Source organism: Delphinus delphis, chromosome 13 (assembly GCF_949987515.2).
Source record: "Delphinus delphis chromosome 13, mDelDel1.2, whole genome shotgun sequence".
Taxonomy (NCBI): domain Eukaryota; kingdom Metazoa; phylum Chordata; class Mammalia; order Artiodactyla; family Delphinidae; genus Delphinus; species Delphinus delphis.
This window is the reverse complement of record NC_082695.1, coordinates 81,639,172-81,663,484: the sequence shown is the minus strand read 5'-3', so window position 1 is coordinate 81,663,484 and position 24,313 is coordinate 81,639,172. Positions and strand designations below refer to the sequence as shown.

At 41.5% G+C, this 24,313-nt stretch overlaps 1 protein-coding gene across 1 annotated transcript in view; it reads right to left on the bottom strand.

Moving 5' to 3' along the window:
- Positions 1-518: 518 nt before the first annotated feature.
- The window catches only part of DOK6 (docking protein 6), a 243,776-nt gene continuing 219,981 nt past the window's right edge, over positions 519-24,313 (bottom strand). Inside the window, exon 6 of the mRNA XM_060027789.2 lies at positions 519-1,468. Coding sequence (XP_059883772.2) covers positions 1,329-1,468 — 140 coding nt within the window. The 3' untranslated portion in view covers positions 519-1,328. The remainder of the gene's footprint in view (positions 1,469-24,313) is intronic.

The following is a 24,313-nucleotide window of genomic DNA, read 5'->3' as shown; positions in this document are numbered from 1 at the left end:
AATCTAGTAGGTTTGTCATTAGTCTCAGGAATGAAAAAAACTTTTTTTGGGGGGGGTCTATTTTCTCTTATAATCCCAGCCAACCCATATCCAGTAAAAGGAAAGTAAAGCCCAGCCAATTCTGGTTACACAGTAAATTACAAGCCCCTGATGGCTCTCCGGGAACAGCATCTGTGACACATAAAATGATACCTATAGTCCTGTCCCTACTGTTGGTCTCCTGACTGCAAAATGTCTGATTTCATTTAAAGTGTACTTTTATCTCTTTCTTAAACAGATTGTCATTTAGAGTGCTTCTTTTCCTTGAGGTTAAAGGAAAGCCAATCGAGGATCACACCCAATCTTCCCCACGTAGCTCAGAGGGGGCCAAAGGGAGAAACATCGTCACCAACAAGGGATTACTGAACAGAAAGACAGTGCAGTGACGTGACGTGCAGGACAGCCAGACTGGTTCCTTCGCTTCTGAAGTGGTCCCCCTTTTCACATCGTCGCCTATGTTTCTCACAGGAGCAGACATGACTACATAAATACTTTACTAATAAGAAGCCTTTTTTTTTTTACAGCACTATTTTAAAAATAGCTATTCAACTTAACAATCTTAATTTAAATGCACCAAATAACAGTTTTCAACAATTTAAGTGAGCATATGCTGTCACTCTCAGCACACATTGATATATACTTGTTATAGATGGATACAGCAATATCCATATCTATATTTGTCTACAGACACACACACACACACAACACACACACAGAGCACACACACAGAATAGAGCTACAGGGCCCTGCTTAAGAGTGTGTTCTAAATTTCGTGGGCGTGTTCCCTTGTCACTGGGCTTATTTATATGGAAAGTTGTGATGCCATTTGTAGAGCTTACTGGATTTGTCCCTGTCGAAACCCTCCAAGCCACAGAACTTGTGGTGGGTCACCTTTCTGTCTAAGGACAGACCTCTCCTCAGGTGGGACGACTGAGCCAGGAGGACAGGGGCAATGCCTTCACCCAGGTATAGTCCAGCGTGGGCGACTTCTCACCCTGCCCAGGCTTCTGCTACTGTCAGACTCAAAGGATTTTGTTTAAATGACTGTTCAGACGATTTGGATTCTATTTTTGTAAAACATAGACTCCCCTGCAAGAAACTCAATAAATAAAGGACTTAGCCACGGAATCAAGGAAGCAGAACTCCAGTTTTTAACCTTCCACTGGGAGCGGGGATAGACCCAACCCATTTCAATGTTCCCTGCAATTGGTCCTCCGCGAGGCAGAGGGCGTGATGGCCCCCAGGCAGGTCCGGAGACTGTCTCTCTGGTCTCAGCATCTCTCTGGGTGTCATTGGATGAGGCTGGAGCTGTAGCTGAAGCCGTAGCTGCTGGACCGGGACAAGGACGGCTGTGTCTCTTCGCTCTGCTCCGAGGCGTAGCTGGGAAACGTCTGTGCGCGTGACATCTTCGAGGACCCGAACCCGTGACCTGGAGAGAGAAAAAGGAAGGAGAGCTGTACCAAGAAACTGACTCCGAAAAGCGCGAGGTGAGTAGGTAAAAATGGAGAAACGGCGCTTGGTTCCTTGGTGAGTTAAAAATGTATGCAGGGCTCGATAGTTTCCTTAGTGTGTCTTCTCAAAAATTCTGGATGCCAGAGAGCTAGGGATCTCAGACTTGTACTCTACTTCAACCTTTGGAACAAAAGCACAAAAAGCTTTTCCAAAAAAAAAAAAAAAAGCTGTTTTTGCTGGAGAGCCTGTAAGCGCTTTCTTTTCTTTGAGACTCACTTTTCAGCGTACAGAAGCAAATGACATACTTATAAAAACCTTTTGAGCAGGCAGACTACACTTTATCCTAACCCGTCGCCATCAATTATCAGGAAGAATCTTTCACAATGATTGCGTTCCAGGCCCTGGCTTCACCTGGAGGGTTTGTGAGTAACTGAGCCCACTTCATGATATGGTTAACCCAAACGATAAACCTTCATGGTTACTAAAATAGCCTCAAAGTTAAGTCTTATAGGAAATTTATTTCTGTGATTTTATAGTTCAGATGCACCCCTGCGACGAGAAATTTGTTTAATGCAAAATCCAGAAATGATTACTGGAAAACTAGAAGAATGCTAACAACGTAGGGAGAAAGGATGCGTTCTAGGGCTTCAGGTGAACTTCCAGGGGTTTCCCCATCCTTCTTAATCAGTCAGTAATTCTTCACACGTGAGAATGATTATCTGCTGGATGAGCTCAGTGGGGAGAGAAGAAAAAATAGATACGGTGTGCTCTGCCCTCTCAGAGCTATTTCACTCAAAGCAAGAGACTATTGAGTTTGGTTTATATTTTTTCTCGTCTCTGTGGTGAGGAATCCAGGGAAGATGATTAACACAGAAACATCAAACATCTCCTCAGGCTCCTCAGGGGCTGGCGTTCGCAAGGTCATGCACTAAGCCACTTTTCATCGTCAGGTGTGTTTGGTGACTCGGAATCTATCCGGGTCGAGTCTGAAGCTTGGGATCCAGGGAGGAAATGCAAATGCATTGGGCAATAAAAAGGTAATTAAAGTGGTAGAACCTCAGTGTTAAAAAGTCGTGAGAGCAAACTCTTGCTTTCGAGATAAAAATCATGTTAGTTTCACCGTTGGCCTGGTTCTTTCATTAAGACTCAGCGGGAGGTCAGGGAGGAGCGGCCGTTTCCTACTGAGGCCGTGCTGTCTGCTCCTGTGCTTGGGAGGAGAGGCCTGGGCGTCTCCTACTGAGGCCGTCCCAGTCTGCTCCTGCGCTTCTGCCACCCAGCCTCCTGCTTCTGAGTTTCCAGACCTTTCTGCTCCCTTCCCTCCCTCTCCCAGGGTCCAGAAACCCCATTTCCTTTCTGTGCTCCTTCAGGCCTGAGGGGGGCAGGGCTGCCTTGCCGTTGCCATCTCTCACATCTCCTTACTGATTCAGTAATTGGACCGACAGCTGATTCAAAGGTCCAGCTGAATTCCATCATCAAACTCTCATAAAATCTCAGCTAAGTGTGTCTTCTCTTTGCTGCAGGACCCTGAGGAGGCAATGAGGAAGACAAAGCTGGGGGTAGGCAGGAGGGTTCGGCCATTAGAGGCGAGATCAGCTTGGGGACTTAGGAGTTAGAGCTCTGGGCACACGTGCTGCCCCTGTGGCTAACTCGTTGTAACTGATCTTGAGAGACTTACTTGGTCTCTGAGTTTCGTAGTTTCCTTATCTGCACATTCTGGATGACAATAATGGTATAATATGGTGCTTTTGAGTATTAAATCAATGTGTATCAATTAAATTCATACATGTTAAATGCATCCCCACAGCAAGAGACAGATGCCATGAGGGACTCTCTCCAGCATGGCCATCCATAGGGGCAGTCCATGAAGGCTTCCCTAAGGAGGTGGCCTTTTGACATGATGCCTATGTGACAAGGTTGTGATACACTAATCCGATATGGGGAACACCACTTAAAATTTTAACAGTTTGCCTCCTTATCTCACCATTGACTTGCTGGATGATAGTTCAGTTCCCGTAAGAGGAGAGACTGGCGTTCATGGGCACAAACCAGTTGGAAATACTAATATTAAGACCATGTTGCTGGCCTGGGTTTTATCCTGTCATTTTAAAAAATGTTAGAAATATCTGAAAGAGAGCAATGCGAGAGCACACCTTTCATTCACATTACTTGTGGTCTAAAGGCTAAGGTTTGAGTCATGAATATAGAAGAGTCCTTGCCTTTGCACACAGAATCTAGAATCTTGGGGGTAAAACTTCAGTCATGCAACTAAAATTTGCCAAGCATCTACTAAAATAGTTCAGGACTCCACAGGGAAGACAAAGTAATGGAAGCCTTGGTTCCTGAGTTTCCAGAGTTCACAAGCTGCTTTGGGAATGATCATCAGACAAGGATAGATAACAGTAAACATCAAATGAAGGGTCCACACAGCCAGTGCTGTATGGGATCAGAGCAGGACGCCAGCGCAGCTTAGAAGAGCTGGTTACAGAACTGTACACTTCAGTTCAACAATCACCAGAGACCTCTGCTCCACGGAGTGTGTAGACACCACCACCAAAGCCTCTGAAATTGCTGAGTCCAGAATCCAGCTCCACCATCCCTTTCTGAGCCTCATTTTTTTGCATGGAAAGAACATACTTTCCTAAGGTATTTTGAGGGTTAAACAAAACAACATACAGGAAGACACCTGGGATGGTAGGTACCTAATAAATGTTAGTTTTTATCCCTTCTCTCTATGCTGAATGTGTCCACACTCTTGTCCATTTTCTTGTTCAATGTCTTTACTCTGTGTACCCTCGCAGTACGCTGTTCTCACTGTGACAGGTTTGGAATATTATTTTCCTTCAAGGTCATCTTGAAGATTTCTTCGTCTCCTCTACAAACAATTTCTAGTCTAATTGGAGATTAAATGATGTTTTTTCTTACCTCAACCATTTCTTTACAGACAGTTCACAAATGATGCTGTTTCTGCTTATCACAAAAATAACATACCTCAATCAGAGCTGAACACATGAAGGCTTAATAAGTGCTGTTTGATTTTGGCAACAATGAGTATGAGAACAAAAGAGAAAAGTAATTAATCATTTTCTCAACATTTATTTGAATTGTGCCCTGAGGCACCGTTGATGAAAACAAAACAAAACAAATCAACTTTGTGGCTTAAATTAAAAATTCGCTGGACTAGACCTGTTCATTCCACTCAACAGAGACCCTATTTAAATCCTTCCTAAACTTTCCCCTCCGGACCATCCCCTGAAAGACAGACTCTGGGCATCTGGGGAATGCTGCAATTTAAAAGTAACAAATTTGTTCATAGCCATCAGTCTATCTTAAACGTCCTTTTGAATTTTCATTTCTACTCCATTGTATATTCATGTCTGTTTTAATAGAAAATAATATTTTCTACCCATATATTCAGGTAACATTGACAATCTGGGAGAGAAACATATCATATTTACCTGGTGGTTTGAAGTATACTCTGAAATGACACTTCATACCGTCCCCTACCCCCTTCCCTCCATGGCAAGTATATGAGCCCCAGATGGAGAAACATGGGTCCACTCCAAAAGGAAGGACATATATTGGATACAGAGGCATTTAAGACATTTGTTTATTCTAACAAAATTACATGACTTCTCCTGGAAACTGAAGAATACCACGTGACAAGAAAGGTGAAGTGACTCTAGCCATAGAAGGAAAACTTCCTGCCGCATCATGAAAGATTCAAACCGGGAATAAACTAGATGGAACACAATGCAGTAGAAAATAACTACCAAGTCGGAATGCAGGACTAGAGATTCACATCACACCTAGGAGAAAAAGTGAGGGATGCCAGGCTCTTGTAGGTATCTTCTCTTTCCTGAGGGATAAAGCAGTACTTTGCTGCCTGGTACAGTTACCACTGCTCATCCTCTTTCTGCCAGCTTCTACTTTTCCATACTTACTAACACCAATTTTATTCTTTACATAAAATATAAAGGAAGTTGTTTTGGAAGGAAGTCAGAAGATTCCCAAAGCATAAAACTTGTGGTCATTAATTGGTAAGAGGTGATGCCCCAGTAATGCTACGTGAATTTGTGTGTTTTATTAGTTTGTTAGAATCTGGGGGACAGGAAAGAGTGTCGTCCCTTTAAATAATAAAACAAAACAAAGCAGGAAAAAGCCCCAAATAGAACAGTTGCCTCCTGAGGAAGGGAGCAGCCTGGACCAAGGCATCAGCAACAGTTAGGACTAGGTGGACACAGCGGGGATGCTGATCCCCGAGGCTAGAAACCCCTTGTTAGGAGAGGGCAGATGGCAGATCAGGCCCGGATGCTGGAGGAGGGAATGGGAGAATAAGTTGGGGTACAAAGCAGAGGGCTTAAGGGGCTCTCACTGCAGTGAATCTGGGGCCAGCAGGTTTTTATGGGATGTTTAAAACTTGTATGTTTACCTTGCAGCCAGGTAAAAGGTGAGACCAGACAGGAGGTAGAAGCAACAAGGGCCATCTCCACTCTCTTAGTGAAAACCTACCATGTATTAGTCATGCTTGGAAATGCTCAGGACCTGTAGTCAGTGGCTCTTCTATAAGTTGTATTTGCATTTTCCTCAGTTCTAATTACAGTCCAAAGCAGACTATGTTTTGGTCGATCTTTGTGCTCCCCTAGGGGTGTGCTCCAGAAACGCCTGTGAGGATTCCAGGGTCCCGGGAGCTCCATGACCCTTGAACAGATTTGCTGGGGGGAATTGAGGCTCGGTTCAGTGCATCTGAACCAGCGGGGAATGAAGACCATGGGTTTCAAAGCAGACAGAAAGTGATTTGGAAACGAAAAGCCATGATGGAATAACTACTGTTCATTGAGCACATATTTCTATGCTAACTACCTTAGAAATATTATTTTTAAAAATCCTCATATCAATTCTTTAAGACTGGGTAGCTTAAACAACAATATGTATTTTCTCATAGTCCCAGAGGCCAGTATGAGGTCAAGGTGCTGGCAGGGTTGGTTCCTGGTGAGAACTCTCTCCTGGGCTGGCAGGGGGTCCTCACTGGTGCTTTCCTCTGTGTGGACTTTCCTGTTAGAACTGGGTCCAACCCATAGGATATTATTTAACCTTAATTGCCTCGTTCAAGGCCCGATTTCCAATACAGTCATATTTGGAGTTAGGGCTACAGCCTGTGAACTTTGGGGGACACAGTTCAGTCCATAGTCCATTCATTTTATAATAACTAAAATTAATCAGGAGACATGAATCAGAAAATGTAGGTGACACCTTTTCTTTTGTTAGGGATTATTATTTTCGTGACCTTTTCTCTGGGAGGTATTTGTACTTGCTAGTGAAATTATGTAATTTGGCTTAAGATTACATAAAATGGTTAAACATGACATGTAATTTTTCATCCTTCAAATTGTCAAAAAAAGAAAAATTTTAATGGTGGTTTTATGCCACTGTTTCTGATATAAACTCAATTTGCATTGCACTAGCTTACATTCCCACTTGGAGGGTATAAGAGTACTTTGTGTCTTAACATTAGATGATCTGGATATTAATTAGACTAAAAATTTTGCCAGGTTGAAGGATGAAAAATTGCATCTTATTGTTTAATTTCCTTTTGCTACATAAAGTATTTAAATTTTGTAGTCAAGTGTTGGTGTTCTGATTTTGTGTCTTGAAATAAGTCTTTCTTCATCACAAGATTATTACAATATTTTCTTGTAAGTTCTTTTTATATTTTCATAAATTTCTTTTGCTATCTTCAGCTTTTTAATTTATTGGGAATCTCTCTTGGTTCATGCCCTAAGTTAAGGATCCTGTATTGTGTGATGGTTAATTGTGCTGGCTCTGAAGGAGGACGACTTGTGTTTGAGTTCCCACTCTGTCCCTTTACTGTTCTGTCCTTCGAGTTCCTCAAGTGTAAAATGGCAATTATAATAGTTTCTACCAATAGGATCATGTGTTCAAAGAGTTATTTCATAATAGCACAGTCTAATGGTGTATTACATTAGTGTTTATACAATACAATATTAACACTAAGAGCAGGGGTACTGTATCGTGGTATATGCACACGAGCGTGTGAGCACTACACACACACAGCCCGCTAGTTCATTTAATCTTCACAACCTGCTAGTGAAGTAGAAACAAAGCGTTTGCAATAGTGCCTGGCATTGATCCTTTGTTATGAGGTTCATAATGATGTGTCATGGTGTTAGTATTTTTCCAAATACTTTATGAGATTTTATTTTTCAATCAGGGAACCAAGGTGTCTCATTTCTGGGAAATACTTCTGGATTATTATTATAATTTTTGTTAATTATTTCCCTTCCACCATTTTTCTCTGCTCTCTTTCTCGCACTTCTGTTCTCTTTCTCTAACCATCTATTATTTATATGTTCCAGTGCTGTTCTGATCTTATAATTTTCCAATCTTTTTTATTTTCACTCTCTTTTTTGCTGCTTTATTTTGTGGGAGATTTGAGGTTTGCTTAACCTTCTCTTCCAAGCTTACTAAATTATAAAAAAGATTTTCCTGTTCTAATTTTAATTTGCAAAAGCTTTCTTTTCCCTTTTCCTTTCCCTCTTGTTCTCCTTTCTTTAATATACATTCATACATTTATTGTTATTAATAATGGCACCTTCACCCCTAAAACTATGGACCTTTTTTGCTTGTTTCATAAGTGGACATCTAAGTATCCTTTACTCATATCTTTAAAAATTAGAAATGTTTGAATGGGAAAATGCATATTATTTAATTCTGTGTAGTACCCAGCCTCCAGTTATAGAGAGCCTGGTGGGTTAGCAACCGCATTCTAATACTGAAAAATATCGAACACAATATAGTTTATAATACTTTAATTTGTTTTAAAGATGGTTTAATTTGATTCACACAGAATTACATTTTTAATACCCATTTCATCAATTCTCTGGACTAAAAATAGCCTTCTATCTATTATTCTGGTTGATATAGCATTCATTTTTTCCTGTTGCTTGCATTTCATTTCTCATGTATTTTAATTACCTATTGGGATATTAATTTACTACAACTGTGATATTAATTTTCTATAACTGATCTCTTCACAAAACTTAGCTGAACTCTTCACTGTTAGCAGAATGCATTTGAATAGTTGTGGAAGGTATAAGCAATCTGTGGCAGCTACTAAAATGGTAAATATTAACATGGGATAATCTAAGTTGAAACTGAGTAGAGAATACATGAAATAAAAATTCATCAGTGTTGCTCAACAAGAGGAATGGGAAAATATAAAAATTCAGTTTTTTGAGGAATGGGAAAATCTCATAAAATAAAAATTCAGTTTTTTATTTAGTTTTTGAGCTATAAATTTTTCATTGCTATTTTCAAGGGTTTAGGTATAAAATTTTGAATATAATGTTAATAAAAATAAGTTATATATTGATACATCTTTGTTCCCACTTATGAATATATTATTTATAGAAAGTTTTAGCAATCAAGAAACTATTCAGAATCATGAAGTAGGGTGTGCCCAGTTCAGGTTGAGATCCCCAGAACTATAATCTGAGGTATTTTAACAAGTTTACTGAAAAGTCACGTTAATCTGCAAATCAATAACAAGAATACTTTCCAGCTGATCGTCCTCAAGATGGTATCTTAGGGAGAAAGTGGCAATTTTTATTTGATATAATTCTTTTCTAAAGATTTTAAACGAATGCATAGAAACACTTTTCCAAGAGCATGGGACTTCCCTACGTAATGTATAGTTAGAGATTTGAGTTACGACAGAAATGTTATAGAAAAAATATTGAACGTCACATAAGTTTACATAGGAGGAAGTTTGTAAAAAAGACTAGATATGAGGAAGATTAACAAAATTATTGAAAATTTACTGTCAGGTTTTCATAGAATGTAGCACAGTTTTATTCTGCGGTAGATACAAGGTTAAGCTTGCATTTAGTCTGAGGACCTCTGAAATGAGTTTGAGGATAAGTGTCCAAAAATCTGCTTAGCACTTGACACATCTGATTTCATCTCATTCTCTGTAGAACTTTACCTAGAATTTTTCCTTCTAGTAATGACTAGGTTGATTTTTCAGAGATCTGGGAAACATTCTGATAATCACAAACAAAATTTTGTCTTCTTAGATTTGTAAATATTTTGTTTGTCAGTATAAGACCACAGTGCCCAAATGGTCATGGCTTTCAGACTCTGTATCTCACCATCAGGAATTAGGCCCTCATGATGCTAATGATGAGAGATAAAATTCCAGATGGTGAGTTGCAGCAGATGAGATATGGACGTGGGGAGGGGACACACCCTGGAGAGTCTGTTGTATCTTATGAAGCCAATTGGATACTTTTTTAATGGATGATAGAAAACTTTTGAATGATTTAAAGATGAGTGATTGGATCGGATTTGCGGTTCAAAAGCTCGCTCATTCAGTGAGACGACAGAGGAGCTGTAATCAATCTTTTCCCACCATCACACATCTGATAGATTAAATTTAGCCCCAGATAGAACAATTTCTCACAGAAGGCAGTGCAAAGATAAAAAGAAGCCTCTGGTTTTGTGTGCATTTCCTAGGGTTTACTTATAATTCTTCCTGATTTTCTCCAACTCATCAGCATTCTTCCAGGTCCAGTGGGAGCGTTGGAAACTGCCAGTACCGACCTAGAGAAGGATGAGGCCAGAATGGTTGGGTGTGGTGAGGAGTTGAGGACATTCATTGTCATTGAGAAAGACCTACAAATATTTCTTACTATAGTTAAATTCAATATTCTGCGTTCTCATTATACAATCAATAAACTGCAGTAATTTCAGAACCTGGAAATCTGAAGCCTAGATAGTTTCTGGTTAGTAGCACTTCCTGGAAAGTGTCTGTATTGATATTGAAAATATCCAGATAAATAGAGAATAGGAGATCTGAGATTCGTGAAAATGGAGTCCAGGAGTCCAGGACAAAGGACGTGTTCTGTGGACATTTCTTCTGTTTTATGAGAAACTGCTGCAAAAAATCCAAATTACTTTTCTAGGCAGGTTGCGAAATCCTTATTAGGCATTTCATCACCGTTGTACCCAGAGACAGCAGTGAAAATCATTTTAACCCCCGGTCAGCTTTTAAGTTTTAATTAGTTATCTTTATTTTATCTTTACTCTGTGAGAGATTGAAATATATTTTCATCAGTTATTGTTTAATATTAAGTACTAATGTCTAAAGGCTAGAAAATGTTTGTAGAATTATTGCCATTTTACAATGTCACGTTACCTGTAATGATTTCACTGAAAACAGGCCAGGACAGGGAAGGGTTGAGAGCACAGGCTCTAAGGCGGGTCCTAGCCTCACCAGGTGGCCTCGGGTGGGATGCAATCATACATCAAGTATCCGAGTGCTTGACTCATGATATTAGCGTCATTAATACTGAGCACTAACAGTGTACCAGGAAGTGTCAGATGTTTCACTTACGTTGATTTACTTAATCCACCTGGCAGCCCTATAGGATCAGTCCTCTTACACTCTCTCTCCTGGGTGCACAGACACCAGTGTTGGAGTCCAGGCTGCTGGCTTGAAACTCTTCACTCACCCCAGAAGGTTAAGGCTACCCCACAGCACAACAGAGAAAAGGGCATGATTTGGCAAACAAAAACATATTTTAGAGGCAAGCGGGCAAGCAGGCCTCATAACTTTTTCTTCTTTTAATTCCCTCAGTTATATTGATTTTCAGAAGAGCACAGGATAATCTGAATTAACTTTATTTCATGTTACTTGACTGTGAGAATATGGATATTCACTGTTTTTTCCAAGAGTCTTTATTTCTTTATGTGTTTTACTTTGATTTTATAATTGTGAAAGTCAGAAATGTTAGTTTCTATCGTTTCTTTTTTTAAAATATTTAACAATCACTTAATAGAATAGAAGGCTAACTCTTAGGAAGTTATGGTCACTAATCCATCTGGATTGTTCTTGGATTATGTCCACGACAGTGAGTTGGCCAGTGTCACCAAATTCACTCAATTTCACTACTGCTGTAGCGTGTAATATTTTTATGGAAACCGTTTATGTTTACATAATTCATAACATTGACTTAAATTGGTAAATCATATAAAAATTAACATTTCCTAATTAACTAAGTCAAAGACAGAAAAGCTTTATGTTTCCTTGAGTCTTTATGCCTCTACATAAGTCTCTAGTTCTATCAAATTTTAAAAATTTCTAGTACTGGGAAATTTGGCCAGCTCTCTAAGGAAACATATTAGTTTATATTCTTTCTTACACTATATATAAAAATAAATTACAAAGACCTTGAAAAGCAAGTGAAAACATAAGCATTAAAAATCACTAGAAAGAAATCTAGGAAAGTAGTTCGAATTGGGAGATAGGTATGAAAGCAGCTGAAGTTAAAATAAAGGGTCATTTGTCATTTTTTGACACCAAGTCGAAAAGAATCAAATTCTGAGTTTTAACTCCTCTAAAGCTGGACAACATTCAGTCCTGTGGAGCCTCAATTTTAATGTGACCCTGTCAGGAAAGTGTTTATTAGCTACCATTTACATGTTAGAGAACATTTCAGCCTGGACTGATTCACTGAGGGGTCATGACAGTGGTGGTGAGTGGGCTTGAAGTGGTCAGAAAACTATTTTTGTTAAAAATTTTATTATATTTTTACTTAAGACGACTCTGCCCAATGTGAGTACATTTTCTATGTGCTTTGGTTGGATATATCGTATATATAGACATACGAATACACACATATATACACACACATGCATATGTACATACACACATACGTATACATATATTTCAGGCTGGTAGTACTATCATCTAATGATTGCAACTTTTGATCTTCAGTCATATGTATTTTACTTAAAACATTTTTTTTTGGTAGACAAGTCGTTCCAAACATAAATCCAATGAAATGATAATGAAAGAATCTCTCAGTGAAGAGGAGTGTAACAACTAAGACAAAGAACAGGCAGCTCTCAGGAGCTAGAAATTCGGAATTCTAGAGAAAGGACCAGGAGGGCGCTGAGAAAGAGCATTTTTGCTTGACCTGAGAATTTGGTACCAGTGTTATATGAATTCGGCCATAGCAAATAGGCCCTCCTGTTCCTTTCAGTCAGGAGATTAGAAATGTAATTCTCAGAAAGAAAATTGGAGGAGTTTAGCTGCGTAAGAAATGTATTCCTCTCAGTTGTGAAAGAAGCGCCTGGTAGACCAGAGATGGGACCTTGAGAACCGCTGATTCTGCCAGACACGCAGGCTTTCCTAGCCTTAAGCCTTGAGCAGTTATAACACAGAGAATTTACATGGTTTCAGCAGGTTTAGAAACAAGACTGAGACGGCAAAATACTCCACCTTTTAGAAGCTTTGAAGCGAAATTGTCTGGGGAACACAGGAAAGTTAAAGAATATAATTCAGGGCGTGATAGACTCGAGTTACAGAGTCCTGACTGTAGCTGGAGCCTGAGGTTCCTCTTTATCTGTGAAATGAGAACAGTCCTAGGGACTCCACCTGAGCAGTGGAGATGCAGTGGGACGGTGTAACTAAACCAGGGCAGGGAGTAGATCCCAATATGCTGTGGTAATGCCTTCGTGTTGCTTCCCTTTTATTTGAAATGGGTTTCTGGATATTGTTGAATTTGCTAAATAACTAGGCTCTGATAAATTGAAGAGAGAATTTATTTCTAAAAATGGAGGAGGGAGAGGTGAGTTGTTTTGGGGTTCCCGTTTGGGAAAGCCCAGCAGCTGGAGATCTGATCGCTGCAATGTTCTCTGTCACCTACAGACAAAGAATGAGAGGCTTTTAAAATGGGGAAAACCTTTGTGCCTCTTCAACTTGGCATTCATGAGTTAAACAGGAGAGCATGGCCAGAAAACAAAAACCTGTCCATTACTGACAGGTGGTATTTCAACACTGAACCCACCATTCTTCCCTGCCCGATTTCCTGTCCTCCTGTACTTACTATTTCAGTGAATGGTACCCATCAACCCAGCCCAGGTCAGAGGACTGTGAGCCATCCTGGTCTCCGTGCTTTGCTGTCATCTCCCCTCCTGCCATCAGCCACTAAGTCCTGCAGTTTCTACCTCTTCAAAACCTCTTGAATCCACTTATTTTCTTCATGCTCCCTACCTCTGCCCTGAATTTCTTACCAGGCTTATGGCCATAGCCAGCCAGCTGGTCTTCCTGACCAGTGGTGTCCACCCCGCTGCACACCTGTTCAGGGTGAATGCAAACTCTCCCGCATGGTACTTAAGGTTCTCAATGGTGGTGACAAGGGTATAATTTGGGGGTTCTTTACTCGACCCTCATGTACAAAATCCATCAGTTCCACTCCTCTCCAGTAAAAAATCCACGTAAAAACATTGCTTTGCTTACAAATACGGTTTCAAGACAAATCCTCCAGGGCTTCCTTTTAACCACATTGTTACCCTTAAACTCTTTCCTATATATATGTGTATAAATATATTGGAACTGCCCCTAAGGACTCTGATTTGAACTGTGCTCACTTCTCCAGCTCCAGCTTTTTCCAGCCTCCACCTCCACGTCTGCTTTCATGGCCTCTTTCTAAAGGACACACAGTTCCCAGCTAAAGAGGCTCCCTGACCCGTGGCATGGGCTCCTTTCTCTGCTTGGAATGTCCACCCTCACGCTGCATTGTGCTCAGCTCTTTCAGGCTAATTCCTGTTTTTCTTGAAGAATCCATCTTGGAAGCCTGGCACCATCTCACCCAGCCTGAGTCTCTGCTGCGCTTTTTTTTTCATTTTTATCTTGTTTATTTTTGGCGGCGTTGGGTGTTTGTTGCTGCACGCAGGCTTTCTCTAGTTGCGGCGAGCGGGGGCTACTCTTCCTTGTGGTGCGCGGGCTTCTCATTGCGGTGGCTTCTCGTTGCGGAGCACGGGCTCCAGGCGCGCGGGCTTCAGTAGTTGTGGCTCGCGGGTTCAGTAGTTGTGGCTCACGGGCTCTAGAGCGCAGGCTCAGTAGCTGTGGTGCACGGGCTTAGTTGCTCCGCGGCACGTGGGATCTTCCTGGACTAGGGCTTGAACCCCTGTCGCCTGCATTGCCAGGCGGATTCTTAACCACTGTGCCACCAGGGAAGCCCCTGCTACACTTTCTTAGCACCTCCTATATACCTCTTGCTCATCTCTTAATGCTTCACCTTGGTGTCTCTTCTGTGAGCTTTTACCCTGAACTTGAGGAAAGGAAGCTTATTTACCTTTGTCTTTGGAACCTTGTAAAATGCCAGGCTCACAGCAGGAACTCAGTAAATATTAATGAATAAAACTATGAAAAATGCATGCAGCAGCTCACTCTGTGCAGATAGAAGATACAGAGAGGGACCGATATCTCATCGATTGCCTCGCACGTCTTTGATGGTCAATAATTATTTTGTTGAATCAAAATAATTTAATGATGTCGCCTGGTCCTGGCTAATGGGGAAATGACAATCCTTTTTAAAATTAGAATTTTAATAACAATGTAAGGCTAAATGTGATTGTCAAATGTCTGCTATAGGTATACATAGGAGAATAAGGAAATGATTATTTTTAGCTTCATTATAATACACTGACCCCAACAAATGTACCAATTGAAAACGTTTTAAAAGATCTGAACAGATGCGAGTTTAGTGAAAAAATGAGGAAGTGAAAGTTTGTTGGTAGGTGATCCTCCATGAGCCTCTTGCATCTCTGCATGTTTGGTGAGCACGGATGGCCTTCTTCTGAAAAATGGAGCAAGTGTCTCCCTCCGGAGAAAAGGGAAGATTTGCTTATGTCCCATGAAGTAAGGATAGTGTCTCCCTCAGGGACAAAGTTCAGGCTGTATAATCACCCACTATAAAATACTGGGGTTCCCTATGCTTGTGGTTCCTCCCCTGTAACACAGCCTACTTCATATGTGGGTGTCACCTGACCTTCTTTTCATCTCCCTGTAAGAAATGGGACTCAGGAAACCAACATAAATGCAGATACTCTGGCCAATGCTATTGCTGTGAGTAATAAAAGGTCCTTAGTCTCTGATCCAGGGGTCTCTTGTGTTCTGCCAGCATCCATGAAACTGCGGCAGGCTTACTGGCTAGCTGGCATGTGGGGTGAAATCTTAGACTGTCCACAGTTCTTGACAATGTTAATAAATAGTGATATTTAATGATTCTCACGATAATAGCAGTGACTTCCAGTTTTTGTTGGATTTTTACAATGACTTATTATTTAGTAAGACTCTGCTAAGTTTCAGTGAAATTCTTCATCATCTGAAATACACATCATATCTTAATGAAATAATTTCATGATAGTGACCAGTAGGACAGTTTCATAGAGAGAGCTGAATAACTCCATGACATGTGAGAAAGAAAGAATGAATACGGACATTCTGGAATTCTTACTAGAGAACAGAAAATTAGGTAAGCAGTTCTCTTACCACTCAAATTCATAGGATGGATATACTTATTAATCAACATTAATTTCCAGTACAGTCCAGTCACCTGAGAATTATCCAAATTATTTCTTATAAGGCATATAGATTTTTGTTCCTGCTATTGTTTTGATGGGGAGAGTCTCTTCTTCAGATGAGTTTTTTTTTTTTAAACAATAGCATGCTGTCAACATAAAAATAAAATGGAGAAAAAAATCAGAGCCTTCATTTAATTGTCACAGGGAAGAAAGAAACATTTATTTTAGGACCAACACAACACAGGGAAGATGAATGATTCCTGCGGTTTTAGAATGAAGCTTTCATTCTGTTAGAGCCTGTGTTAAAAACAGTGAAGCATGTTTTAATTCTGAATATGGAAGACTGTGCTCGAAGATTTGCTGCCCTTTAAAATTGCTCTAGAGGATTGCTATACCGCTATAGGGTACTTTAAAGATAGAAAATAAAGAGATTATAGGGTAAATAGCTTACAAGCTGTGATGGTTAACATTCAGGGGATGATTAACTGGTGAATATATCTCTTACCAGAGTTCTTTTGTTAAGATAGTTTCTTTTTGTCTCCTGTGACAGACAGTTAAACTGAACTGAGAAGATGCAGTCTTAGTGTATTTTAGAATATCCTGTTACTGCTGTTAGAACGTGGGACGGAAAGCAGAGAAATGTGGCTGACACAGGAAGTATGGTGCGGGGGGTTTTGAGAAGCCAGTTGACAATCGGACACGCTCTGTCTTATTGATAACTTTCAATTACCGACTTGCCTCACTATTCTCAAGCATTTTAACCACTACGTGTAATTTTCACAGGATGGTTGACACGTGAGTCTATTGGGAAAAAAAATGTGTGTAGAAAATGAATGGCCAACGATTGTTATTCTGATATTTACAAACTTCTGAATGGTTTGCCTTTTTACTTTAATAAGAATAGGTTCTGGCAGTGTTTACATATTGCAGCTGTATTTTTAAATAAGTGGAAAGAGATAGGATATAAAAACAGTAACTCGAAGGTTTAACATCCTCCTCATCTTCATTGTCTGCGCTAACCTGTGCCCGGTGCAGCTAATCCACGCACAGAGGCAGCTCCCTTATTGCTTGGTGTGTGTTGAAGTGTGTACTGTTGGGAAAAATTCATCCGTGACTTGCATCATTACACGTGTATCCTGCCTTTTGCTTTCTACTGACAATCACAACTTTAGATAGATTCATTAAGTCTGCATCTATCTATATCTATAAATAATATATGTATATATGCTATATTTAAAAAATATTATATGTGTTTTCCTTTGTGGCAGAAACTACAAAGCACAATAATTTTTGTCCATTCAGGTACTTGAGACTTGGGAGCTTAGTGTGGGGATGCGTGTGGGACACAGCTGGTGGTTAAGATCATTGTCTGAAATCCCGTTCAGTCTCTGGATATATGGGCTGCACTGGAATGAGAACTGGTCTTGGACAAGCTGCAGAGCTCCTGGGGAAGGGACAGCTCACACGGTCTCACAGGATCACAGGGTGGTCAGGAGCTGCTCGCTGCTTTGAGGGGCAGCAGGTGCACTGTAGACAGTATGGAAATCTGCATCAATGGGATAGTTTTGTCTAGACTTTTTTCTTCACTTCATGCATATTCCTCACTCATTGAGAAACATACATGCTGAAATAGATGGCTATCCTCCTAAGACTAAGATAACCATGCAGATTAGATTGAGTGGCACCGGCTAAAATTAAGAAACACGGAAGTCAACAAAAGTAGCAGAGATGCAAGAGTTTGTTCCTGGTGAGATGGTACTGCCTGATGCCCCTGTGTACTTGCAAGAATATTTTTTTTGCTTTTAGAATAACAGGCAGACATCCTCTGATACCAACAGTGCTAAAACCAAGACTCTGTTATATGTGTGTAAAACTTTTCTTTTTAGTATTTTTCACGTGCATTGTTTCATGAAGCCCTCGCAGTAGAGAACTACACTCAGATTTCACTGGGGGTTACGCCGTGGTGCCCGACAGCCCTCTATAGGGCGAAGGGGACGCCTGCAGGCTGGGGAGTCTTTCCTGTGTGAACCTGGCCGGGCCACAGACCCGGTTTTTATCAAACACTAACTGAGATACTGCTCCGAGGTGTTTCATAGGTGTGGTTAGAGCCCAGAAGTAGGGAGATGATCCCAGAGAATCTGGGTGGAGCTGATTCCATCAGGTGAAAGAACAGCACTGAGGACCTCCTGGCGAAGGAGCAGTGCTGCCTGTGGATGGCAGCTTCACGCCCCATCCTGGAGCCCCCGCCTGTGACCTTGAACTTGTCCAGTGAGCCCCCAGAAGTACATAAGCCGATGCCTTGCATTGTCTCCATGTGTCTCTCCAACTGCCTCTGCTTCTCTGCCTGCGCCCTGATGGATGGATGCATGCAGCGGGGTGTCCGCTGTAACTAAGTTCTGGTCTCAGAGCACATCCCTCCTGCTTGAGACGCCCTGGGGTACAGGAAACTCTGTTGCAAGTGGCTCCACAAACTGCAGCGGGTCTGGGAAAGCCGTAGCTGCAAAAATGGCCAGTTCACAGGCTGGAAATGCTCCATAACGTGATGGCATTTCAGGATTCAGGAGGCTCCAAGGTCTTCATAGTTCATTGGTTCTCAGCTTGCAGAGGGGTCTTCAGTAGGTATTTGTGGGGGACGGCTGTATATGGTGTTTCGTTTTGGATCCCAAGGCCTCTTTCTGAGTTCTCAGTTCTCTAAAAAACTCCAAACCTCAGAATTCTGATTTTGGCAGCCTTTCTTAGCTTAAATATGCTCTTGCTTCGGTCTGGATTTAGAACTCATAATTGAGGTGAGGGTACCCACTGAGTTTCCCTGAGATGCTGACATTGGTGTGGACCAGAGGCGGGATTCTCATGGTGCATCTAGACTGTGATGGTTGGGATCCTGGACTGAACCCAGCGGTTGCAGGACTGCTGTGGACTGAACTGTGTCCCCCCCAGATTCACTTGTTGAGGCTCTAATCCTCAATGTGACTGACTTGGAGATAAGGCTTTTAGGATGTAATTAAGTTAAATGAGGTCATAAGGGTGAGGTCCTAATCAGTGAGCATTGGTGACTTTATAAGAAGAAGAAGAAGAGAAAGATCTCTCTCTTTCCACACTCACTGAGGAAAGGTATGTGAGCTCACAGCAAGAGGGCAGCCACCTGCAAGCCAGGAAGAAAGCTCTCCCCAATATCTGACCATGCTGACGCCCCGACCTTGGACTTCAGCCTCCAGAAGTGTGAGAAAATAAATTTCTCTTGTTTAAGCCACTCAGTCTATGGTATTTGGTTATGACAGCATCAGTAAATTCTGGAGTGATTGATTTTAGGGCCAAAGATCCTTAAGGACCATTTTTATTATTGTCTTATTTCTTTTCTTTTCTTTTTTTTTTAAACTTATTTATTTATTTTTGGCTGCGTTGGGTCTTCGTTGCTGCACGCCGGCTTTCTGTGAGCCGGGGCTACTCTTCGTTGTGGTGCACGCGCGGGCTTCTCATTGCAGTGGCTTCTCTTGTTGCGGAGCACGGGCTCTAGGAGCGGGGGCTTCAGCAGTTGTGGCTCGCGGGCTCTAGAGGGCAGGCTCAGTAGTTGTGGTGCACGGGCTTAGTTGCTGTGTGGCATGTGGGATCCTCCTGGACCAGGGATCGAACCCGCGTCCCCTGCATTGGCAGGCAGATTCCTATCCACTGCGCCACCAGGGAAGCCCCTCTTATTTCTTAATTAAGAAGAAAAATGAAGCTTTGTTACTTAATAAAGAGGGAACACATCTGAAATGATCAGCAGTAGTGATCGTCGATGATCAGTTCAAGACAAACATTCACTGAATGGAGTTGTATAAGGCATTTCATGAAAGAATAAGAAAGAAATAGATGAGTTGGGCTCATATTCAAAGAACGAAAACCTACTATGCAGCAACAGTTAAAATGTAACACTTTTAAAAGTTTAATTTGCACGTCCTTTGGTGTCTGTGGAAGCTGTGAGTCTACTGACTACCTCATGGGCAACAGGGACGTGTGAGAATTCTGCTCTCGTAAATACTGTGGCGAATGCAGAATGTTTTCCCTTTGGGGTTTTCTTCAGGAGTGTACTGGTGGACGCAGCTGTAACTTTTGCTGGGATGCAATCCTGCAGCTCTTGCTGAGGGCCTCTGCTGCGGCCCTGGCCTTCTCTGCCCCTCCCCGGTCCTCCTGGCATAGCATTCAAAGGTCAGGAACGGTTCCTAAACCAGCAGCTACAAAGCTGACCTCCTCCAATGTGGACGAGTTCTCAGGATAGAAAGTACAGTATAGTATAGTATAAGTTTACAACTGTGGAGATTGCTTTTCATGCAAATATATTTAATCAATGAAACTGACAATCCAAAAAAGAATTTTAACCAAATCTTGGAAAGTCTCAGGTTACATTACCTATCTGTCCATCTATTCCAAATAGAAAGATACGATTGAACCCTATAATAGTTGTTTGTAGGTCACAAACTGTAAATTATCAAATATTTCATGGAGTTCAACCTAAAATATACATACAGAACTTTAAAATGTGATGATTACAGAGTTTTATGTCGTCTGTCAGCTTCATTTGCTTTTATTTAAATGACTTATTCCTGTAACTGTATTCTTACGTTTTAATATAGAAAGAGCTGCAGCACGAATCATATGAACTCTGTGATTGCTTCAGACCTTATTCCTAGCCCCAGTTAATGGCTTTGATGCTATTTTTAGCACACAACTCCATAATATCGTATTGTTTTTTATTAAAATTTTTTTCTTTGATGTGTTTCCAATCACAGAAGGAATGCATGTTTGTTGTAGTGAGTGAGACCAGACAATGTGAAGATGAACAAAAGTAAAGTTCATCTTCCCATCTTCCTTCAAACCCGGGCTAAGGCGTGGCTTTCTCTCTGTGTTGTTTTCCCCTGGGGGCCTGAGATCTCACCTGCCGCCCTAGCAGTGTCACACCAGCCCCCAGGTTGTTTCTCTGAGTACCAAGTGGGAATAATACCTGCCCTCTTCTCAGTGCCGTTTTCAGAATTAAAATAAGCAATTACATGTGAAACTATCTGAAGCCTGAAACCAACATATAAACATGGCCTCCCTCCCTCCCTCCCTCCAGGTGCTTTTATTTCCTGCTTTTATTTCCTGCCGCCTCAGCTAGACTTCCCCAGGTGCCCCGAGGCCTGGGATTTGCACGGAGCACATCTCCGTTCTGGTCGCAGCGCCCGGCACACGGAGGCCAGCTCACGTCCACTTTCATTCTTACGGGGAGGGGATCAGACTTTCAGACTTGCCTGCGATGATTGCAGAATTATTAGAGAAGAGAAACTAAAACCCAGCCCCGCCTCCACTTCACCTCCCCCTGTCCGGCCACTCGCCCTGCTGGCCGCGTCCCCGCAAAGGGATTTTGCTTTGTTTACCACGGCGCCACCTTTTGTCCCCTCCCATTTCCCCCCCACTTCAGGGCCAGTGTAGCCTTAAAAACACACACTTGTTGTTGTTGAGCTGCAGCTGTGTGATCGGGAACACCCCATCCAGCCTCTTTCACTTCTCTTTCTGGTTGGTACTGGTTTCTCATTGCCGGCCCCCGTATTTTTATCGTCGTCCTTTACGGGTTTTCTCAAGGTCACCCAGCTCTAGGTCACCGTCTGTCCCTTCCTTTCTCCTGGGGGTCCCTCCTGTCACTCCCCCACCTCTCTGCGGCAGTGCCTCCCTTCCGGGTTATACCCTCTCGGCCGCGGGCCGCATGCTTGCCCAAAGTAGTAACATGTTTATATGTGGCTTTCAGGCTTCAGATAGTTTCACATGTAATTACTTCTTTTAATTCTGAAAACGGCACTGAGAAGTAAGAGGGCAGGTATTATTCCCACTTGGTACTCGGAGAAACCACCTGGGGGCTGGTGTGACACCGCTAGGACCGGCCAGGTGCGCGTGAGGTCTACAACCCAGATTGCCCAGTTCCTGGTTGTGTGTTTGCTTCCTCGCACTGCACCCTGGGTGTCCTCTGGGCTCTGCTTCGTGGCTTCTGGAACATCAGCTGTCTAATGACAAAACTCTTTCTAAGTCCCCCTTCCCCCATTTCACTCCCCAAATGAAGTCCAACTCTGCCACTAAAAAAAATGCAATCATCTGTATGAACGGTGTAGGATATTCTTAGGGAAGTCAAGAGCTCTGAGGTTCCTTCTGACTTTACTGTCTTGTCACTCATAAAATGGAACAAAATGGGGCAGAGTTGCTTGGAATTTAAGCGTTCATCAGAATCACCCCAAGTGTTTCCTAAATACGGACTCCTGGGCTCCGCCCCTAGAATTTCTGATTTTCAGTAGGTCTGGAATTTGCATTTCTAACAAGTTCCCTCATAATGCTGACTTGGGGACCACACTTTGAGAACTGCCGGCCCACATAATTTCTAAATTCTCTTAACTTTCAACCAGTTGTGATTGGGAGTGACAGTGGTCACCGTCAGTAAGCTGCTGATAAAACCACGTAGCTTGGCACTTTTTTGAAGATGGGAAACTAAGATGGAGGATGCTCGTAACGTACCCACCAGCTTCTCCTGACCAGGTCTGCCTAAAGCTTGATGTGAATCCAATATTGGTTCCCTTTTCCATTTGAACCTATGATGAACTTGAATGGCTAGTGTTTATGTTTTAGAAATTTGTAGAGACATCAAAGCCCATCTGCGTGCAATCGGATTTCTGAATGACCTTGTCCCTTAGCATAATAATGTTATATAATAACCTGCCTAGTGGTATGAACCTCCAATGACCTAGCCCGCCTTGTAAAATACTGATCCTTAAGGTTGATGATCATGGGACTACAGTGACTGATGAATGGGATTTTATACTGGAAGTCTGGGTCTCACCAAAACGGAATGTATTTGGGCTGTATAGCTAGTTTCTAGTCAGGACAGCAGCTGCACAATTTATGTTTCTTATCCTTCTGCTAGGTTCATGGGATCTGAGGGAAACAATCCTATTTTCCTGCTTAATAACTATAGGGTTAAACTCATTGATTACACTGAGATTAATCTGGCGTTTAGGGCAGACACTAAAATGCACTGCATTGAGTATCTGACCTTTTACAATATCAACAGGTGGAACGGGCTAAAATTTAACATACAGCACAAGTCCAAATAGATTTAGCAGTATGCTCCTGATAATTTTTATGTTTCATTCAGCTGCCTTCCAATAAGAATTTATAGGCAGCAAGACCATCTAAGAAGACAAAAATAAAGCTAATTTTCTAAACTGTGTGGATACCATTAAATATATAATTTATTATACTAATTATACTAGAACAAGTAATTTTTTTTTTAGTTTCTTAATTTTTTTAAAATTTATTTTTGGTTGTGTGCGGGCTTTCTCTAGTTGCGGTGAGCGGGGGCTACTCTTCGTTGCGGTGCGCGGGCTTCTCATTGTGGTGACTTTTCTTGTTGCGGAGCACGGGCTCTCATGCGCGGACTTCGGTAGTTGTGGCTCACGGGCTTAGTTAGTTGCTCCACGGCATGTGGGATCTTCCGAGACCAGGGAGCGAACCCGTGTCCCCTGCATTGGCAGGCGGATTCTTAACCACTGCGTCACCAGGGAAGCCCCAAGTAATTCTCTTTGATTAGGGCTTTACTAGGTTAGAGAACTAAAAAAAAAGCCCAGATAAGAAAGACATTTAAGTGAATATAATGCAAATTTCAATCTAAAATTTTGAAATACATCCAAGAAATCTTGAAGAAAAAGTAAACAGTAAAGTACACAACCTTTTTTTTTTTAGCACACACACACACAAAACATAAACTCAGTTTCAAAAACCAAATAATAAGTAAGTGAAATTATTATCTCTTCCCTTAATAATAAAATAAAAAACTTGTTTGAAAGGACAGATACAATTAATGACTTTTCTTCAGAGTTTATTCATGTGTTTGTACCCTGAGAAGTTTCAGTTAAGCCTGTGAACCTTTGGTCAAAGCTTCAGGAAAATGTGTTATTGCTTGTTAATTGACAGTTCTCAAACATTATCACATATGTGCTTTATGTTAGATCAGAATTTGTTTGGGAGAAGATCTATTTGGAAATACTGTGGCCTATTTGGGTTTCTTCTTTTTTCCTCCTCGTGTGTATGAGCGGTATCTTAACAGTGTTATGGTTCCCTGGAATATTGAAAGAAGATTATTAAACTGTAGAAACAAGTTCAGTCAAAATTACGGCACTGCCTGTTTTGCGTGTGGCTATGTGTATTGAAAAAGGGCTTTGTCTATTTTATTTTGCATCGATTATTTCATCAGTAGTCTTATTTCTTGGATCATTACTTCTCATCACTCATTTCTTCCATGAAATCTTTTCAATGGTCTTCATACTCCCACCTTCATCCTCCCCAAAAGGACATAACAGGTGAAATAATGCCACCATCTAAGTGCTCATGAACTTTCCTCCTCTGAGGTGAAAATACTTTCTTCGGTGATGAGTTT